General features: G+C 34.7%; 1 protein-coding gene across 1 annotated transcript in view; it reads left to right on the top strand.

The window, feature by feature from the left end:
- Positions 1 to 1,636: 1,636 nt before the first annotated feature.
- LOC122028588 (serine/threonine-protein phosphatase 2A 65 kDa regulatory subunit A beta isoform-like) overlaps positions 1,637 to 22,024 on the top strand; it is a 35,064-nt gene continuing 14,676 nt past the window's right edge. The window contains exons 1-3 of the mRNA XM_042587430.1: positions 1,637 to 1,894; positions 10,392 to 10,812; positions 12,819 to 13,065. Coding sequence (XP_042443364.1) covers positions 10,420 to 10,812; positions 12,819 to 13,065 — 640 coding nt within the window. The 5' untranslated portion in view covers positions 1,637 to 1,894; positions 10,392 to 10,419. The remainder of the gene's footprint in view (positions 1,895 to 10,391; positions 10,813 to 12,818; positions 13,066 to 22,024) is intronic.

Below are 22,024 nucleotides of genomic sequence, written 5' to 3'. Positions count from 1 at the left end.
TTTAATATGGTGAATTTAAAAAAATTATATTTATTTTTTGATTTTTTTATCTAAAAATATTAGGAATAATTAGGTAAAGTATTAGGGAGTGGAATTGTGGAAATAAAGGTTTTTAGTAGTCGACGTGTACAATTGGATTTATGATTGAGGACTGTAAGGGGGTGTATTTAATGTTAGATTTTTAATTACTTTGAATGATTTTTGTGGATTTTAAAAGTCTAGGTGTATTCAATCTAGACTTTTATAAACTCTATGGAAATCTAATGGTATCCAAATTAGATTTTTATAGAGTTTTAAAAAGTCATGTGGTATTCAAACTCGACTTTTTAAAACTCTATAAAAATCTTTTGGTATCCAAAATTTTAATAGATTTTCATGTATTCTTTTAAAATTCTTTGGATATAAATTTTAACTAATGAGAGCTCTCCAAAATATTTGGTACAAGTTTAAATATAAAATAAAAAGTCTTCTCCTCACCTTGAGATTTCTATAGACTTCAAATCATTTTAATTTTTTATGAATAACTCTTTTCTCTTTTCGCTCCTCGATTTTGATTATTTATTTGAGCCTCATCCAGAGCCTACCAATATAATAGTACACAATCCAACTTGACGCATATTCAACAAAGAATCTTCATCACATTGATCAAATTTAACATTGTTCTCGATGTTATTCCTTCACCACTTTGATCACATCGATGGTCTACCATAGTGATTACTTTAGGGGTGTGTTACTTTATGTTATAAAACAAAATATACATGTTTTTTTTGAACTTTATTATTATTTTTTTTAGAATTTTATGCTTTTCTCAATTTTTATATTTGTTTTTACGGTATACTTTTTTTTTTTGAAATTTATGGGTTTTTTTAAAAAATTTTACTTTACGTTTTTTTTTAGTTTATGGTTTTTTTAACTTTTATGTTTTTATTTTACGTTTTTTTTAGTTTAGGTTTTTTTTAAAATTTTTTTACTTTACGTTTTTTTAGTTTATGGATTTTTTTAACTTTTACGTTTTTTACTTTACGTTTTTTTTAGTTTAAGTTTTTTTTAAAGTTTATGTTTTTTTCTTTAATTTTTCTAAAGTTTACGATTTTTTTAGTTTATCATTTTTTTAGTTTACCATTTTTATTTTTTTTTTTAAATTTTTTATAAAGTTTACCGTCTTTTTTAAAATAAAATTTTTATTATAAAAAATTTAGCTTGTGCTGGATTATATAATTTTCTTTGCAAGGAATGTCGTTATGATGAATTTATAATTGAATCAGATAATAAAGTTTATCATCCTTACCAGAACAAGTTCATAGTGTCGATTGTTTTGATCAATTATATGATACTCAAGAACAGCAACGAGCATATATCAATGAATGGAGAGATACAATAGTAAATCGAATGTGGAGCAATGTTTATCATATTAACAATAACGAAACGAATTTTTCTTTCTCATAAATTCATAAATTTTCATGAAAAAATTTATAAATGTTAGAAAAAAGTCTATAGAATTTCATAAAATTTCTTCACAACTACACAAGATTCTATACAAATCAATAAAAATCAATCAAATTCCATAAAAATTTATCATTAAAAGAAAGTAAATCATCCTATATCTGGATTGAATACATCCTCCTAAATTTTCCAAGTTTTAATTTGGTAAAAACAGAACGAAGGACGAGGAGGGAAACGTTTTCTAGGAAACTCTTCTCTCTCCCGGTGACCACGCGACCGAGCTCCTCTCCCAAACCCTCCGACTCGCGCCTCTCCCGTTTCTCTTCGTAACGCGCCGCCGTCTGCTTGGTTGTTGCTCCGCCACCTGCTCCTTCGGCCGTCGCTGCTCCGTTGCCTGATCCGCCTGTTAAGTGACCTCTGCCGCTGCTTCGTTGTCTGATCCGCCTGTTAGGTAACATCTGTTGCCTAGTTTTTTTTCGGTCCCTTTCCTCCTATCTGCATTCGACCCCTCTATGGCCCCTCTCAGTTCCAGTCTTCAATCTGTCGGTGTCACCCGAATAACTATCAGTGTATACGATCGAATCATTTCAATCTGTCTACCTAGATTTATTTGTGTGATTATGCTTGTGCACTTCTTTGGAATTATTAGGTTTGTTTCTTTATATCTCTTCTCCCTTTTCTGGATTGACTGGATCTGTAGAGAAGCTTTAAGCCAAAATTTGGAAATCAAGTTTGTGACTTCAATCAACTGCTGCCTTTGGAACTTTGACCACTTTTTGCTTGGATACTTCAATCAAGAAACAGATTAATTATAAAAATCAGTATCTGTTCTCATAAAAAATTTTGGCCTCATGTTCATATAAGCTTATTCTTGGTTATTTGGAATATCACAGAAGTGTAAATCATTGTGGAACATTTGTAATTATGCAGATAGTTGTTTTGATGAGTTGGGCAAAGCGTTTAAGTTAGGTTAGTTGTTATATCTGGTATGTGTGAAGTTATGTAGCATTTACCAAATATACAAATTAACTCGCGTGAACAAGGTGGTTGATGGCTCAAGGCCAATAGAGGTTATAGAACAATGGTTACAGGCATTCGAGGGACTCTAGAACGAGGAACATCAAAGCACGTGTTTGGTTCAAGTTATCATACATAACTTTGGTTACGTGATTACCTAATAAAACATAATTTAATGTTGTTTGGTTCAATCCTAAGTAATATAACAGAAATTTGCTTGTTTAGAGATTTTAGTGTATAACCTAGTTTAACATTTTACTGTATTACCCTTGGTTCAATCCTAGGCACTTTTGTAGACTTCACCTTTGATAACTTTTGCTCATAGGTCTCTGTTTCAGAATTGAGCAGATACAGTTCTTTGGATCTTCCTCTTCTTGACCTTTGGAAGTCCAGCAGTGAGGGTTTGCTTAAGCAGTTGTAGATCATTATGTAGTTTAGAAACAAAAAGTGACGGAGTTTCATGAATAGTTAGTTGTTTATCATCTCATACTTGAACTTGAGCCTCCTGTTCCTTTGCGAGATGATCCACTTCCTTATCCAATTCGTTTGTGTAAGCCTGTTAAATAAGCCAAAAAGAAACAAGGGAAGGCAAAGAGAGGGAAGGGGGAGAGTGCGTGCCTGTTTCCAAGTCCTGGATCGGGCGCCGACTCACGATTCTTTATCATTTGTTTCTTGCGGGGGTTGACGGCGACAACATTGTTGGCGCGGCCCTAGGTGTGGCGGCGGCGGCAAAAACAACCATAGCGATTGAAGCGGTTGCGACGGCATGCGTGTTAGGGTCGATTTGTAGGTAGAGGGGGGAGGGTGAATAGCTCGTCGCACTTCGTTTGTTTGCTTCATTGTTGATATGCAGCGGAAAGACTCGAAACAAGACTCACAACGCTAATATGAGGATTTACTTGGTATCCACCTCAAGAAGAGGTAACTAATCCAAGGATCCGACCCTCACTCATCTACTATAAAAACACTCCTTCTCGGTAACTACCGAAGGCGGAGAAGACTTGTACAACGCTCACAATACAACAAGAAGAAAAACGAAACAAATACAATTAAAATCTTACAAGATTTACAACAAACAACCGAAACCCTAGCTTCTTCTTCTTGTGTGGAACGCCTCTTGACCTTGGAAGTGCAGCAACACTTTGCTCTAAGAAACTCAAGAAACTGGCGTGAACCTGTGAGAATCGTGAGAGAAAAACAGTGGAGAGATCTGCCGAGTTGCGGCGAGGAAGAAAGCTTTAATCCCGATGCTTCTTTCGTAACGGTCACATCCCAATCGATTGGGGAGGTTTGAATCGATCGGCTGATCGATTCAGAGTGCCTCTGTGTTCTGCTGGAAACCTGAATCGATCGACCAATCGATTCAAGCTTCCTCGCGATCGCGCGAGAAAATCAGCTCCAGTCGATCGACTGATCGATTAGCGTTGCCCAATCGATCGGCTGATCGATTGGGCAGCTCTCTGTGCTCGCGACAATTGCTCTCAATTGATCGACCGATCGATTAGGCTGCTGTTTGTCGCAGCACTCTCCCAATCGATTGACTGATCGATTGGGCTTAGGTCAATCGATCAGCTGATCGATTGCCTCAACCTTGACTTGCCTAAACTTAAGTCCAAGGTTCCAAATTCCAACATCCGGTCAATCGTGACCTGTTGGAACTACTCATGCCTAGCATCCGGTCAACCTTAACCTGTCGGGACTTTTTCACCAAGTGTCCAGTCAATCCTTTGACCCATTTGGACTTTTCTCCTCGTGCCAAGTATCCGGTCAACCTTGACCTACTTGGGCTTATCGTCTTGGGTCAAGTGTCCGGTCCTCCATGACCCACTTGGACTTCTACTAGATGTCCGGTCAACCTTAACCCATCTTAATTTCCTTGTGCCAAGTATCCGATCAATCCTTTGACCTACTTGGGCTTCCCAACACCAGGTATCCGGTTAACCTTGACCCACCTGATCTCTACGTGTCTGGCTTCGCTCACTAGGTCTTTCTATCTACCTAGCTTCACTCACTAGGACTTTTCATCTGTCTGACTTCACTCACTAGGCTTTCCATCTGGCTTTCACCTAGCTTCACTCACTAGGATTTTCACCTGACTTCACTCATCGGGACTTTCACCTGCCTAGCTTCACTTACTAGGTTTTTCACCTGCTTCACTCACCAAGATTTTCCAACTGTCTAGCTTCACTCACTAGATCTTTCGCCTGACTTCACTCACCAGGTTTTCTCTTGCCTAACCTCTAGTTAGGACTTTACCAGTCAAGTATCCGGTCAACGTTGACCTACTTGACTCTTCTTCACATCTAACTGGTCATCCCTTGACCAGAGGGGAATTGTATCAATAATCTTCCCAATAGGACGATTGCATCTGCAATCTCCATGTATTGTCAAATATCGAAACTTAAACATCAAGACTCAAGCTAAGGCTATAAAAAGAGCTGAGCGGTTATAAAAATTCAACAACAATCAAGTGTTATTAACGCCCAAACTTTATATTTTCTTTAATCTTTATTGTAATGCTTCTTCTCAATCTTGTAACTCTTTTGAGTGTTGAATTGTAAGAGGTTTTTCCACCTTCAGTGCTATTGAGAAGGAGAAAGCATAGAGGTGTCCTCGAGAGTAATCCACCTAAAGGATCATATACTGTGGATGAAGGAGAAAGTGTAGTGTTCTAGTGATCCACCTAAATGATCATAGGCTGTGGACTAGGAGTTTGGAAGCTGCCGAACCATGTTAAAGAGTCATGTTGTATGATTTGCTTTTTATTTGTGTTCTTTAATTTCTACGGCATATATTTTTAGAACCCTAACATCGTAGAAAAGTAGTATTCCCCTCCTACTATACCGGGCATCGATTGGGCACGCTCCAACAAATCTTTGTTGCTAACTCTAATGGGATTATGATGGAGGATCCTTTTGTGCCTCTTCCTTTTATTGATATATTTTGTGAATCTAGCTCAGTTGATAATTTCTTTGTGGTCAAGTAGCTACAAGGAATAAAACCTCTTGATCTTATTGTACTATGGTATCTTGTACATTTCTTAGCTAAAGATGGTCAGATTTGGTGTTGCAGACTCCAAATGTATATTTTACTGAACAGTGACTCATGATACAATTATTTGTGTTATTTAATTATAGTTTTAGTAGGATTTGATGTCGATCATGAATGTTCTATTTTGTAGGAACTGTGATAATTGTAAAGAGAACACCAAACCTCTACAGTCATGGGTTTCAGTAGGATTTGATGTCGATCATGAATGTTCTTTTTGTAGGAATTGTGATAATTGTAAAGAGAACACCAAACCTCTACAGGCATGTGCTTTTTTTCTTAGATTTTATGTTTGTTGTAACTATAAATGATTTCAATTAGTTTGCAAGGCAACCGAACTATTTTAATGTAGATGGATGACAAAACTTGAACAACTATTATTCACACATGCACATTATTATTTGGATCCTTTGATAGACATATAAAAGCAATCTTTTTTAGCCAGAGTCTCACAAATAGAAGCATCAAGTGAGAGGGATTATATTAAGAATATTTCAAATAGAAGCAAGTGATATTGTGTTCAACAAATTTCGATGAAAACCCATTGTCTTTGAGAAATTAAGTGAAACACTGATTAATGATGGCTTTATATACCTAACTGTAAACATGTCTGGTTAGAGAGCTAGTACTTATGTTTATAATAATAGTTGGTCATAAGGAGAAGATTAGACTTATTGGTGGAATATTCTATAGATCATTTAAAATTGTTCATCATTACTTTAAGATTGTTCTAGCAACAACTCTGAATTGTACAAGCAAGTTAAACAGAATCCAACCAATCTACACTTGTACAAATACCGAGAAAAGAAAGATTTATCCATATTTTAAGGTAAACTATATATATATATTTATATATTTCATGCATTAGTTTAAACTATTGGAAAAATGATATATTAGCTTCACTATGAATAGGATTGTATTGTAGCACTAGATGAAGCTCATGTTGTTGCAATTGTGCCTCCTACATGGAAGTTTTGGTGGTCGGAAATGTGTAACATAGTGTGTCGATTGTTATCACTTATGACTTAAAATTTTCTATATGCTAGATGGATAGGGTAAGAAATGAAAATATTAAAGAGAAAGTTAGGGTTTCACTTATTAAGGGAAAACTTCGGAAGACACGTTAAGATGGTGCGGACATATATTTAAACGGCCAATAAATGCTCCGGTTAAGCGATGTGAAACTATGATAAATGTGCATATCAAACAAGAAAGAGGAAAATCAAAAAAGACTTGGTTAGTAACAATAAAACACAATAAAATTTATTTAAATATAAATGATGATATCGTAGGGCATAGAGCCTAATGGCGTAGAAGGATCTATATAGCCGACCCCACCTAGTGAAATAATGCTTGGTTGTTGTTGTATTATATGCCAAAACTTTCTTTCACTTCTTTTTCATTTAGGCAACGTTTGGTTCTTTTCTAGGAATCGGAATGAGAATGGGAATATAGTATTGTGAAATGAGAATGTGTATGAGCATGGATATCACTCTTGAAAATAATGTTTGGTTAGTTGAATATTTTCTATTGGAATAAACCAAAATTTTCTTTTTTACACTTAGAGGAAAATAAGAGAAAAAATTAGATTTGAGAGAAAGTTGAACGTGAGAGAAAAATATGATGAGAGAGAAAATGTGATGGGAAAGAATGAAAAGAGAGAAAGTGTGATGAAAGAAAATGAGGAAAGAGAGTGTGATGGGAGAGACCATGATGAGAGAGGATGAGGAGAGAGAAAATATGATGAAAGAGAAAATGTGATGGAAGAGAATGAAGAGAGAGAAAGTGTGATAAGAGAAAATGAGAAGAGAGAGAATGTGATGAGAGAGAATAAAGAGATAGAGAAAGTGAGGAGAGAGAATGTGATGAGAGAGAATAAAGAGATAGAGAATATGACGAGGGAGAAAGCGTGATGAGAAAAAAAAAGAGGAAAGAGAGTGTGATTGGAGAGAAAACATGGTGGCAAAAAGGCGAATAGTATACGCTCGCTTCCAGCGCCCCCGCCAACCCGTCCCAGGGTCAACACGGAGGAGGTAAATCACAAGCAGCTACTAGCCTTTTGAATAGTGACTAACACATAAGGGAGACATTTACCTCAGTTTCGCCGAGATTCGAACCTCAGACTTCATGATGACAATACCTCATGTGCTAGCCACTAGACCGTCCTAGCGTTTGGAATGGTAACTAACACATAAAGGGGGCATTTACCTCGGCTTTGCCGAGATTCGAACCCCAGACTTCAGGGTGACAACACCTCATGTGCTAGCCACTAGATTGTCCCGAGGGGAGAGATTGAGGAGAGATTGAGGAAAGAGAAAGTATGATGAGAGAGAAAGTGTAATGAGAAAAAAAAGGAAATAGAGTGTGATTAGAGAGAAAGCATGATGAGATAGGATGAGGAGAGAGAAAGTGTGATGAAAGAAAATGAGAAGAGCTAGTGTGTGATGGGAGAGATTGAGGAGAGAGAAAATATGATGAGAAAAGATCAAGAAAAAGAGTATGATGGGAGAGAAAGCATGATGAAAGAGGATGAGGAGAGAGAAAGTGTAATGGGAGAGAATAAAGAAAGAGAGTGCGATGAGAAAAAATGAGGAGAGAGAAAATACGATGAGAGAGAAAGTGTGATGATAAAATGAGGAGAGAGGAAGTATTATGAGAGAGAATAAGGAGAGAGAAAGTGATATGAAAGAAAATTGAACAAATATAGGGTATTTTCGTCCAAAACTTAATTTTCATTCTCATTCACATCAAAGTCCAAAGGATGAGGTGAGTTTCATCAATACCCAAGTTTTTGAGTTTCATTCCAAAATTTTAATTCCATTCTCATCAACCAAACACAAGGTTTGGGAATGAATCCATTCCCCTATTCCCAAACCCCTAAACCAAACGTCACCTTAATTTCAATGGAAACAAAATATAAAAAAATAAACCGAATTTCAAACTCATTCCTATTTCACATCTTTCTATCTAGTCAATGGAATACATTTACAATGTTTTTGTGTTACTTTTAAGCTAAATACATTTGTTAAATGTGATTAGAGTTTATACATTTATTTTTTCCCTAGAAAATTTTGAGCAAAAGTCTCAAGAAGATCTTATTTTTCTCAGAAAAACAAAAATCAAACAAGGTCTCTTCTTTCAAAAATCTATGAATAGAGTCCATTTTAGTGACTTTTATAGGGAAAAAATCTCTTGAACTTTGTTAGAGTTGACCATTGAGGTTCAAAGTCTATTAAAGACTTAAAACTCAGTGAGAATTTAACTCATGATCTCTTAAAGTAAAATCCAACCTCATCAATATGGTAAGTGTAGCACATGTAGTTATAATTGGAAACTAATAGTATTTAATAGTATATTTTGTTTCAATTTTATTTTAAAGTAATAAGATGGTGAAATATTATTTTCCCCACTTAAATTATTTAATAGTATTTGCTTCCTTTCCATTTCATTCAAATAAATAAGATAATAAAAATGAATAGGAGTATAATATATATATATATATATATATTTCTTTTCATCACTTAAATTATTTATTATTTCTTCAATTTCTTGTAGTACTTGAGCCATTGGGTTGTCCTACCCTTAATTGAGCTTTTGTACAATGGTAATCAAGATGATACCATGTCAGTAGTGCTGATCCAACATTGAGATAACTTTGCAACATAGATCAATTTCTCGTCATGACTCGCAAATAAAGCCAAAGTGGAAAAGAGAATCTGTTTCCACCCAATGATTTGAGGGATTTGAGACCTCGATTTCTGATTCAATTTCTTGGGAGGGAAGCTACGGATGATCCGAGGTAGTTTATATAAGATTTCAAATCCGGTTGAGTTGCTATAGCTGTTGGCCAATCATAGAAAGAGGTGTCTGATTGTTTTTTCCCCACTCCTTTTGTTGCATTTTGGGGATTGTATTATAGGAGAAGTATGGCAATCGTTTCACTACTTTCTTCCTTTTTTGGTTGTTCTGCAGTAAAAAATTGAGGTTCTATAGGATAGTTCATTGTTTTATTAGATTCTTGTTAATTCCAGCAAGCTGAAACACTGAATGAAGAGATCAGTTCTTTTAAGAATATTGGTAGGAAGATCATTTTAGCTTGTAATGTTGTTTTTCTTTCTTAGCTTCCTTTATTTTTTTTGTTTATTCCTCTCCTCCCCTTATGAAATAGAAGTTATATACTAATTAATGCTGTGAAAAGCATCCAATCTCCTTGAAAGTTCAACACTTACACTGGTTAATGTGTTTTACTTAATAAGTGGCTGCAAATTGATTTTTTTTTTTTTCTGAAAAGCTAACTTTGCTTGATCTGCGTTAGAGGACAGGGTGCTTCAGCCTTCAGATATGAGGATTTGATTATCCACCTTTTGTTGCTTTAAGAAAAAGTTTATAAACAAACAAACAATGCATCAACTCATGCAAACTTCCTCGTGAGTATGAACTTCAGTTGTTATTGCAAAAAGCTGAAAATACAAATTTTCATATGCCTCAAGTAAAATTGGAATTATTCAAACACTAATGTCAGGTGCTTGCTTCCTGTGAATTGTAATGGAATGAAATACTCGGAAGAAAAATCATTGTTATCACATATGAATTCTTTGTTGTTTTATATGAACCCTAATGTGATAAGGAAATTAGAAATGTCTTGCAGATAAGAGTATTCTACTTTGAATATTGAGCTATAAAATTTCTTTCTTAGATGATAAGTACTCAAAGATATTTTTTAAAGCATCTTATATTATTTACTTGCACATGATTTTAGACCAAGCAGGAAGCATCATAAGCTAATCTTGCCATGAAAATTTTCTTAAGAAAGTATATGAACTAAGTTCCTTTTGTTCATGTCCAGCAATACCATTGTTACGGTTAATTCTTTTGTTTTGCAGCTTTTAAGCACATCAAAATCCAATCACAATGGCTATGATTGAGGAGCCATTGTATCCAATTGCCATCTTGATAGATGAGTTGAAAAATGAAGACATACAGCTGCGCTTAAATTCCATTCGCAGGTTATCTACCATTGCACGTGCACTTGGGGAAGAAAGAACTAGAAAAGAACTGATACCCTTTCTAAGTGAAAACAATGATGATGATGATGAGGTGCTTCTTGCCATGGCTGAAGAGTTGGGGGTGTTCATTCCATATGTGGGTGGTATAGAATATGCTCATGTTTTGCTCCCTCCTCTGGAAACATTATGCACGGTGGAGGAAGCTTGTGTTAGAGACAAAGCAATTAAATCTCTTTGTAGGATTGGGGCTCAGATGAAGGAAAGTGATGTGGTGGAGTGGTTCATTGCCTTAGTAAAGGTCAACCAAAGTGGTCCTTTCTTTATTCCAATTGTTTAACTATTATTATCATTGTTGTTTACTTGACCATTACAGCCTTGTATGGATTCATCAAATCTATTTCGAACCTTTTTCTTACATATTGATGATTCTGTGTTTTCTTACATTGTATTTTATGTTGTTTTATGCACATCCATTTTATGGAAAATTGGTATGTTTGATTTTTGGTTCCCAAGCTACTTGTTCTTTCTGTTTATTATGGTTATAACTGGACAAAATAGCATTATGATTACTATCTTGCATGCAATGACAATTTTGTGAAGAGTCAGCTAGATCAATGAATTATAAAGAGGAACCAAATATTGGATCTGCTATTAATTTCATAGACCAATTAATTTAATTATTATTTATATTATGTTTAGAAGAGAAGAGTAGAAAACTCAAGTGGTGTTTATACTTGATATTGTTAATTGGATAGTTTTCCCAAGGTTTAAAATCTCAACCCGTGCCAAAGTTTCGGTTCTAAACTGGAATGATACGGTTTCAGTATCATATCGTGTTATGCCGATACATTTTCTTATATATAGTGATTGTTAGAAAAAGTTGTATATTGTTTTATATAAGTTCTCCATTATTAAACAACTTAATATTGTTAGAAAAAATAATTAAATATAATTTTCTTTAAAGAAAATTGATCTATCAATAACTCAAATTAAAATTGCTACATCATAATATACTATCTTATTAATGCCAAAAAGAGTGATGCGAATCAAATGGAAGCATTGATTCTTGTAACATTTTGCTTAGGTCAACCCATAGTTCTCCAACGCCCAGATTAAATAATTATAATTATATAAATTAATACAAAGATGTTGTTTTATATATAATAATTATATAAATTAACTATTTATTCATTTAATTAATTATTAATTTAAATAATATATATTTAAAATAGTAAAAAAATTCAGAATATCAATTAAACATTAAAAAGTAAAAAAAATCAGAATGTAAATTTAATTTATTAGATTTTTTTAGAATTTTTAAATAAAATTTAAAATAGTAAAAAAATTCAGAATATCAATTAATAAAATTTATTTTATTTTTTTTAAATTTTAGATATATATTTTATTAGGATAATTTAATTAGAGTTTATGAAAGTCTCTTCAAAATATCACACTTGAGTGAGAATTGTTTGAATTAATTAAATCGGTTTTAATTTTCTTCGGAACAAGAGGCATCGCGTGTCGCTTGACGCTCTTGGCAGCGCCGGATGCTGTTAGCGGCGCCAGAGGCATCTTGTGACGCCTCGCCGCAGGAGGTGTTGTGGGACGCTTTCGGCTTCACCTTTGGGATTCCTTCGACCCACCTTCTGTCGCGCGATGCGCGCGTGTGACGCATGAGATGACGTGTGCGTGTGACACACGTTATGACGCACGAGAAATTGTCATGAGTATGGTGCTGGTTTCACTGCCATGTCGGAAGGGTAAAAACTATTCGTGCCACTCGGCACGGAATGATATTTCAATCACTAGACCAGCTATCAAGTGGCAGAGGCTATCGTCTGCAGGAGCCAGTAAAGGTGGAACTATTACTCACTGGAGTCATACTTGATGGTTTCAATCAAGATCACATGCACTTTTTTGTGTGGTTCCACAGGTAGCTCAAAACAGAGAGAACTCACAAACCAGGAATCCACTGATGATGAACATGGAATGAGATTACTTGGCAAATGGGAAGAGAGCAAATTGATGATAACTTGCTACTATATGTAATGTGTGTGTGTGTATATATATATATATATATTAGCGTTCATCTTATCCTATGTGGTCCCCTCCACCTTGATATAGATTACTATTATTGTTCCTTTTACATTTATACCCTGCAAATTGGTACATTTACAATTAGCCTTATTCGATTTACAATTTGATCCTCAACGCTTATAACTTGTATTCCATAGCATTTATAAGCTCCTTATCTGACACAGGTTTCTCTCTTGATTTCTTAATCATGCCATTTTTTTCTTCCAGAGACTAGCTTCTGGTGAGTGGTTCACTGCCAGGGTTTCTTGTTGTGGATTGTTTCACATTGCTTATCCAAGTGCGACTGAGTTACTCAAGGCAGAATTGCGGTCTATATATGGGCAATTATGTCAAGATGATATGCCTATGGTTAGAAGATCTGCTGCATCAAATCTTGGAAAATTTGCTGCTATGGTTGAACCAAACAATCTGAAGACAGATATCATGTGTGTATTCGATGACCTAACTCAAGATGGTAAACATCTCTGTGTTGTTCGATTTATAGCTACTTGATACTTAATTTGAGCTTCCTTTTGAGCCAGCTGGTTGAACAAGAAATTAGTCTCTTATATTTTTGGCCCATGTTTTATGCTTATGCAATACCTTCTGACGTGAGAAACCCAGATCCCTCCCTGTTGTTTAATTCAGCAGGAAGTTATATGCCTTCCATGTCTGTGTTTGGTGTAGATAAGTTTGCTTTAACTTTGTAAGTCATACTGCTTCATCATCATTGTAATCAACTCGAGTTAGTCTTAATTGTTTTGGTTGGCTACTTGCGTTTCATCCCTTGATATGATTAATAATTATACTAATAGGTTTTTACACTGGCTGTCAAAGCCTAATTCAATTCCACTTTTAGGAATGACTATATGGATCTTATTCACTTGGAAACTTTATGGCTTTTACATGTTTTTTATAAATTCACTTGGAAATTTGACAATTCAACTCCATTTGATCAAGAATCCTCTTGATCCTTCTTATGATGATCTTTATGACAAAGATCCACTGACTGATCCTATTTTTGATGACACACTAAATGACTTTCAGCATTTGACTTTAATGTATCATCAGTTTATCCCTCAAAACTTAACAGATTTACGTTCTGATCAACGAACTTGTCCACATGACTGGATCTTAAAGGATGGTTTGGACAATATTCCTTGTTTTACCTGTGGCTATTATTCTTCTATTATTAATCGTGGTATTTGTAAACTCTGTAAACGCCAATGTTATAATTTATGTCTTGATGCACTCTTCCAAATTACCATTCCACAAACCCATACTGTTAAACGTAATACTCAAAATACTTTATTGGAATTTCAAGTTTCTATCCTAGAAACCTGCCTGAACTTATTAGAAACCGAACTTGCTATGCTTAGGGAAGGGACTCCCCAGTCTTTTACTCAACCTAGTCCATCCTCTTACTCAAGATATTACTCATGAAAAAGGCAAACACCTTGTTATTTCTGAAGACCCAGCAAACACTGACTTTGTTTTTATTCAAATTCCGAGCATTTGTAATACTGGTCTTACTATTGATATTAGAGTACAGTGCACCTTGAATATTCAAGGTCATGAACTTACTTTACATGCTTTCTTGGATAGTGGTGCAACTACTTCCACTATTGATGAAACATTGCTCACGTCTTTTATCCCTACTTCTCTTATTAAAACTACTTATACTCCCCTGTTGAGTACACAATTTGACGGACAACAACTGAGTTGTAGTAAATTTGTGAAAAATGTCCACATCCGGTTTTATATAAATTGTGGCGTTTTTAGCCCTCCTTCACTTTCTCAACCGTGGACTCGTCCTATGCCTCACAAATCTATTCCTCTCATTCTTGGTCTTAATTTTCTTATTTCACCCGATCGTGTGCCCTCTTATAGATCAAGGACTATATTGTTTTCTTGTCCACCCCTATTCTCTCGCCTATCCTATGCGCCTACCCATCCAAAGTTAGCGCTAGTAAGCGTGATGACACCCCTCCTGCTGAAACTTGCAATCTTACATCTTCCGGTTCTTGTCCTTGTCTTATACCCAACAATCGTAAAAAGAAACCCACCGTTAATATTGCCTTACAGGAAAACTAAGTATACTTGGCGATAACAGACCTGAAGAACTAGATGACTTGGTTACTCAGTATTTTAGAAATCTTGACTCCGGCACAGATACTTTATCAAGATTGTTTCAAGCCTTCTTACTTATATACTTTACTAAGCCAACAAGACAATCTAGACACTGTTATCTCTAGGCTTGAGAAAATATAAATCATAAGAGAAAATCCTATCAAATATGGGGAAAAAGATAAAATATATTGTAAATTAAATATTATCAATCCCGACTTAATCATTAAGGCACAAGACTTAAAATACACCAATTGGGAAGTTGAAGAACGTAAAATGCGTATTACTCAACTCCTAACACTAAAAGCTATACAAAGATCAGATTCTAGATATAGAAGTCCTGCTTTTATTGTAAACAAAGGAGCAAAACAAAAACGAGGACAATCTCGAATGGTGTTTAACTATAAATGTCTTAATGACAATTGTCATGAAGACGAATACAAAATTTCTGATAAGGAGCAACTACTTAATAAAATTCAGAGGTGAAAATGGTATTCTAAATTTGACATGAAATCTGGATTTTGACAAGTCAAAATGCACCCAGACTCTATTCGTTGGACTGCATTCTCCTTTCCTGAAGGACACTTTAAATGACTAGTTATGTCATTTGGCCTAAAAATAGCTCCCCAGGTTTTTCAAAGAAAAATGGATGATATTTTTTTGGGAAGTAACGACTTTCACTTGTGTATATATAGATGATATTATGGTTTTCTCTAAAACAAAAGAGGAACATTATGCTCATTTACATAGAGTTTTCAACTTATTTGAAAAACATGGCTTAATTGTTTCTAGAAAGAAAATGAAATTAGCCATCACACACATTGAATTCTTAGGAAGCATTATTGGACAAGGAAAAATAACACTCCAAGCTCACATAACTAGTAAACTTTTAACTCTTCCAGATAAAATGGAATACATTAAAACACTTAGATCATTTTTAGGATTACTTAATTATGTCAGACCTTATTTAAAAGATATTGGTAAAATCAGTGGCCCTTTATATAATAAAACATCTCAAACAGGGTAGAGATATTATAACCAACAAGATATATATCTAGTTAAACAAATCAAGAATATGGTCCAACACTTACCTATGTTAACACACCCCCTAGACTCAGACTATTTAGTCATAGAAACTGATGACTGTGAAACCGGATGGAGTAGAGCATTATTTAGCAAACCTTCTAAGTACGACCTAAAAACTTCAAAATCTCTTTGTAGATATGCTTTTGGCAAATATAAGGAAAAGGAGCATCTTACTTCTTTAGATTATAAAATTCTAGCAGTAATCTATTGTCTAGAAGCTTTTGTACTATTCATATGTAGTAAACCTGAGATTACACTCAGAACAGACTGTGAAGCTATAGTAAATATAGCCAGCAAACTAAAGAAACTCGAAAAGGACTTGGCTCTAAAAGATGGATAAAATTTACAGATGCTATTCTCAATAAAGGGTTAAAATTAAATGGGAACATATAAAAGGAACTAATAATTCCTTAGCTGATACTTTATTCCACTTCTTAACTTAATGTGTTTCATTTCAGGAATGGACAAACAAAAGAAAGTTCGAACTTATGGTTTTAAAACCATGAAATTTGGTATACATGAACTTTCTCAATACTCCAGAAAAGAAGATACTTTTCAGTTCTCTATAAGAACTCAACTTGATCCAGTATATTAATGTCTGATTGACAATGTCTGGAATATACCAACTTAACCAGGAATAGCTAATCAGAAAATAGCTATTATTAATGCCCTTTCTAATTACTTCTTGACTATCTTACAAAAACCTTTGGGCAAAAAGTTTTCTTGTTTTGCTATTCTTTCAGGTCCTTATGTCGGACTATATACCAACTGGGAGGAAGTTAAGGTACTTTTACCTGAAGAAAATAAACCTTCATATAAAGGCTTCTACTCAATAGATGAAGCCTATAACTTACTGAGAACTACTTTAGGCTCAAACTTTATCATTAGCCCATTACTGCAAACCGATGGAAAGATGTAAGAAGATAAGTCTTACTTAATGGCAGCAACACTTCCTACTCCTGCCAGACTTAATACTGATTTATTATCGGTTCCACAAAAATCGATAACTTATCAATCACTTTAAATACTTCAAGCCAACAAAGGAAGAAAAGATACTTTATTTTCTATCAATACTTTGCTAGAAGATATACGTACTTACATCCAAAGTATGGGTGATACCACTTCCTAGAACTGGAAGAAGCACTTAACTGGTTTCATCAAAATCCTACATCAGGAATCGCTATTACTTATGGGAAAAAATATACTTACAAAATTACTTGTACCAAGGCTTTCCCTCAATGTTCTAAACCAGACATGACAGACTTGGGCTGTAGATGTCAGTTACTTTACTCTTTCATAAAAGCTAATATCCATTATGAACAATTTAAACAGAAGAATTATAAAGGAAGACTTATTACTCCCTTTACTTTAATGAACTATGGACTTCTACAACAATTTTGGATTCAAGATTTGGACTCCATACAAACTTTTCCTAAACTACTTGGGAGAATTGTTCAACATATACTTGAAGAAAAAGAAACTCTAGTTTTGTGCACTTTTGATAGTTCTCCGCCTGAATGGAGAAACTTACAAACTGAGCCAGCTAGACATTTAATCAAACTTGATGTACAAGGACTTAATATTCAATTACTGCCATTTGAAAGAGAATGGACTTCTCCAAAAGCACTTGAAGAACAACTTAAGCATTGGAGAGCTTCTATTCAAGGAAGTTCTTGGCTCTGGGATCCTTATCAAGATCTATTAGTGTATACTTTGGCCGGAGAAACCTTCACGGAAAAAAATTATTGGCCTAAAAACTTCAGCACGTTTTTTTCGTTTGACTACTCCACTCAACATTTAATCCTTTGCCAATTTTACCAGAAGAAAAATATGGCATGGTTCGAAAAATAAAAAACAAAAACACCATCAACTACAATTTCTACATCTACATTACCACCCTCCATGGGCTCTATTGAAGAAGCCAATCTAATTAATATGATGGAATTATGACGACAGCCATGATGACATACAATAAATGTAAGCAGTGACGTCAATCAACACTTATGCTTTGGAAACGTCAGCCATGACGATGAAAAGCACTCCTAACCAGCATGAGTTAGCATCCAAAACCCTCTCATCCTCTCTATAAAAGCCCCTTTCTCCTCTCCTCCAAGCAAGCAAGAGACGCAAGAGAAGCAGACACACCTCCAAAGCAAACTCTCTCCTCTTCTTTCCTCTCCTCTCCTCACTACTCTCTCTAAGCTTGTAATGCCCTACTATACCTGTAAGTCTTCATATAGTTTTCTTTTCACAATCTGTACATTATGCTTGTATATTAGTATTGTATTTTCATGGCCGAGTAAAATATTGTCTCTAAGCCTTAGGGCTTTGCTTTCTTCATTTCTAAGTCAAAAGCCCTCGGTCCTTATCGGAGTATACCTTTATAGAAACGTAACTAGCTAAGAGAGAAGACGAAATTGTAACCCTTCAATTCTGTAAATCCTGTGTTGGCTAAGGCAATTAGCATAGTGCTATCGTAAGACTTGAAGATAGCCGTGGTAAGAAACCAAAGGACTACTAACCATTCTAGAGGCTCTCTACTAGGTGAGGCTCACTGGTGAGATTTAGTGAGAAGAAGCCAAAAAAAAAAACTAAGGTTTAGAGCCATTACACAGTCAACAAAAATCCAATAGCAAACCACAAAAACCACAAAATTGAAACCTAGCCGAAGCCCAAATTGAAGCCTTAAACTTTTCTAGCCGAAACCTAAATTGAAGCTTTAAACTTGGTATCAGAGCAACAAGAACTTGGACTGTCAGTAGTAGACCAGACTTTGTACGAATACAATTTCAAGGAAGTTAGACTATCTAGATCTTGCCTTAAGATACTGGTGCATACTTTACATTTTGATTAGGCACACTTAAACTCGTTAACTAATTTACTTTTAAGTCTAGGACTGTCTTTATAAATTCATTGTCAACTTTTAGAACAAAAGGTGGAAAACCTAGTTGTACATCAACTTCAATAACAAAAACTTTTATCAGAAGTATTAAGAAATCTTGATTACTTAAAAGTATCTCAAAATTTAGTAACACAAACGGTACAAACGAAACTATCTCCTTTACATAAGAAAACCCAAAACATAGATACAGACTCAAAACAACTATTGCTTCAATCAAAAGATTTGATTGTAAGCAACAAAACTCAACTTTATGAAAAACTCGAAACTTTACATCATCTACTAGAAGAAATCAAATATAAATGAACAAATTGAAATATGAAAATTCACATTATGATGAAGCTGTAAACTACACAAAACAATTTTCTACTACCAAGGAAGACAGTTATTGCCAAATAGAACTTACTGGAAAAGGGGATCAAATACAAATACAACAAAATAACACTATAGTAGAAAATTGGTTTGTGTAGTCTACAACTTCATCATAATTTGAATTTTCATATTTCAATTTGTTCATTTATATTTGATTTATTCTAGTAAATGTTGTAAAGTATCGAGTTTTTCATAAAGTTGAATTTTGTTGCTTACAATCAAATCTTTTGATTGAAGTAATAGTTGTTTCGAGTCTGTATCTAAGTTTTGGGTTTCCTTATGTAAAGGAGATAATTTCGTTTGTACCATTTGTGTTACTAAATTTTGAGATACTTTTAAGTAATCAAGATTTTTTAATACTTCTGATAAAAGATTTTGTTGTTGAAGTTGGTGTGCAACCAAGTTTTCCACCTTTTGTTCTAAAAGTTGACAATGAGTTTCTAAAGACAATCCTAGATTTAAAAGTAAATCAGTTAACGAGTTTAAGTGTGCCTTATCAGAATGTAAAGTATGCACCAGTATTTTAAGGCAAGATCTAGATAGTCTAACTTGAAATTGTATTCATACAAAGTCTGGTCTACCACTGACAGTCCAAGTTCTTGTTGCTCTAATACCAAGTTTAAAGCTTCAATTTGGGTTTCGGCTAAGCTTCAATTTTGTTGTGGGATGCTATTGGGTTTTTCTTGACTGTATAATGGCTCTAAATCTTAGTTTTTTTTTTTTTTGCTTCTTCTCTCTAAATCTCACTAGTCAACCTCACCTAGTAGAGAGCCTCTAGAATGGTTAGTAGTCCTTTGGTTTCTTATCCTGGCTATCTTCAGGTCTTACGGTAGCACTTTGCTGATTGCCTTACCTAGCCAACACAAGATTTACAAAACTGAAGGGCTATAATTCCGTCGTCTCTCTTAGCTAGTTACATTTCTACAAAGATATACTCCGATAAGGACTGAGGACTTTTGACTTAGAGATGAAGAAAGCAAAGCCCTGAGGCTTAGAGACAACATTTTTGCTCAGCCATGAAAATATACAATACTAATATACAAGCATAATGTACAAATTGCAGAAAGAAAATTATATGAAGACTTACAGGTTTAGTGGGGCATTACAAGCTTACAGAGACTAGAGGAGAGAGTTTGCTTTGGAGGTGCGTCTGCTTCTCATGTGTCTCTTGCTTGCTTGGAGGAGAGGAGAAAGGGGCTTTTATAGAGAGGATGAGAAGGTTCTGGATGCTGACTCATGCTGGTTAGGAGTGCTTTTGATCGTCATGGTTTACATTTTACGTTTATTGTATGTCGTCATAATTCGATCATATTGATTAGATTGACTTCTTCAATAGAGCCCATGGAGGGTGGTAATGTAGATGTAGAAATTGTAGCTGATGGTGTTTTTGTTTTCTATTTTTCGAACCATGCCGTATTTTTCTTCTAGTAAAATTGGCAAAGGATTGAATGTTGAGTGGAGTAGTCAAACGAAAAAAACACCGTGCTAAAGTTTTTAGGTCAATAAATTTTTTCCCGTGAAGGTTTCTCCGACCAAAGTATACTCTAATGGATCTTGATAAGGATCCCAGAGCCAAGAACTTCCTTGAATAGAAGCTCTCCAATGCTTAAGTTGTTCTTCAAGTGCTTTTGGAGAAGTCCATTCTCTTTCAAATGGCAGTAATTGAATATTAAGTCCTTGTACATCAAGTTTGATTAAATGTCTAGCTGGCTCAGTTTGTAAGTTTCTCCATTCAGGCGGAGAACTATCAAAAGTGCACAAAACTAGAGCTTCTTTTTCTTCAAGTATATGTTGAACAATTCTCCCAAGTAGTTTAGGAAAAATTTGTATGGAGTCCAAATTGTGAACCCAAAGTTGTTGTAGAAGTTTATAGGTCATTAAAGTAAAGGGAGTAATAAGTCTTCCTCTATAATTCTTCTATTTAAATTGTTCATAATGGATATTAGCTTTTCTGAAAGAGTAAAGTAACTGACATCTACAATCCAAAGTCTGTCATGTCTGGTTTAGAACATCGAGGGAAAGCCTTGGTACAAGTAATTTTGTAAGTATATTCTTTCCCGTAAGTAATAGTGATTCCTGGTGGAGGATTTTGATGGGACCAGTTAAGTGCTTCTTCCGATTCTAGGAAGTGTTTGAAAGTAGAAGTATCACCCATACTTTGGATGTAAGTACGTATATCTTCTGGCAAAGTATTGACAGAAAATAAAGTATCTTTTCTTCCTTTGTTGGCTTGAAGTATTTTAAGTGATTGATAAATTATCGGTTTTTGTGGAACCGATAATAAATCAGTACCAAGTCGGGTAGGGGTAGGAAGTGTTGTTGCCATTAAGTAAGACTTATCTTCTTGTATCTTTCCATCGGTCTACAGTACTGGGCTAATGGTAAAGTTTAGGCCCAAAGTAGTTCTCAGTAAGTCATAGGCTTCATTGACTGAGTAGAAGCCTTTATATGAAGGTTTATTTTCTTCAGGTAAAAGTACCTTAACTTCATCCCAGTTGGCATACAGTCCGGCATAAGGACTTGAAAGAATAGCATAACAAGAAAATTTTTTGCCCAAAGGTTTTTGTAAGATAGTCAAGAAGTAATTAGAAAGGACATTACTAATAGCTATTTTCTGATTAGCTATTCCTGGAGAAGTTAGTATGTTCCAGACATTGTTGTACTGGATCAAGTTGAGTTCTTATGGAGAACTGAAAAGTATCTTCTTTTCTGGAGTATTGAGGAAGTTCATGTATACCAAATTTCATGGTTTTAATACCATAAGTTCGAACTTTCTTTTGTTTGTCCATTCCTGAAATGAAACACATCAAGTTAACAAGCGGGATAAAGTATAAGCTAAGGAATTATTAGTTCCTTTTATATGTTCCCATTTAATTTTTAACCCTTTATTGAGAATAACATCTATAAATTTTATCCATCTTTTAGAGCCAAGTCCTTTTCGAGTTTCTTT

The sequence above is a fragment of the Zingiber officinale genome, chromosome 10B (assembly GCF_018446385.1).
Source record: "Zingiber officinale cultivar Zhangliang chromosome 10B, Zo_v1.1, whole genome shotgun sequence".
Taxonomy (NCBI): domain Eukaryota; kingdom Viridiplantae; phylum Streptophyta; class Magnoliopsida; order Zingiberales; family Zingiberaceae; genus Zingiber; species Zingiber officinale.
Note: the sequence above shows the minus strand (reverse complement) of the source record. Positions and strands in the feature narration are given on the sequence as shown.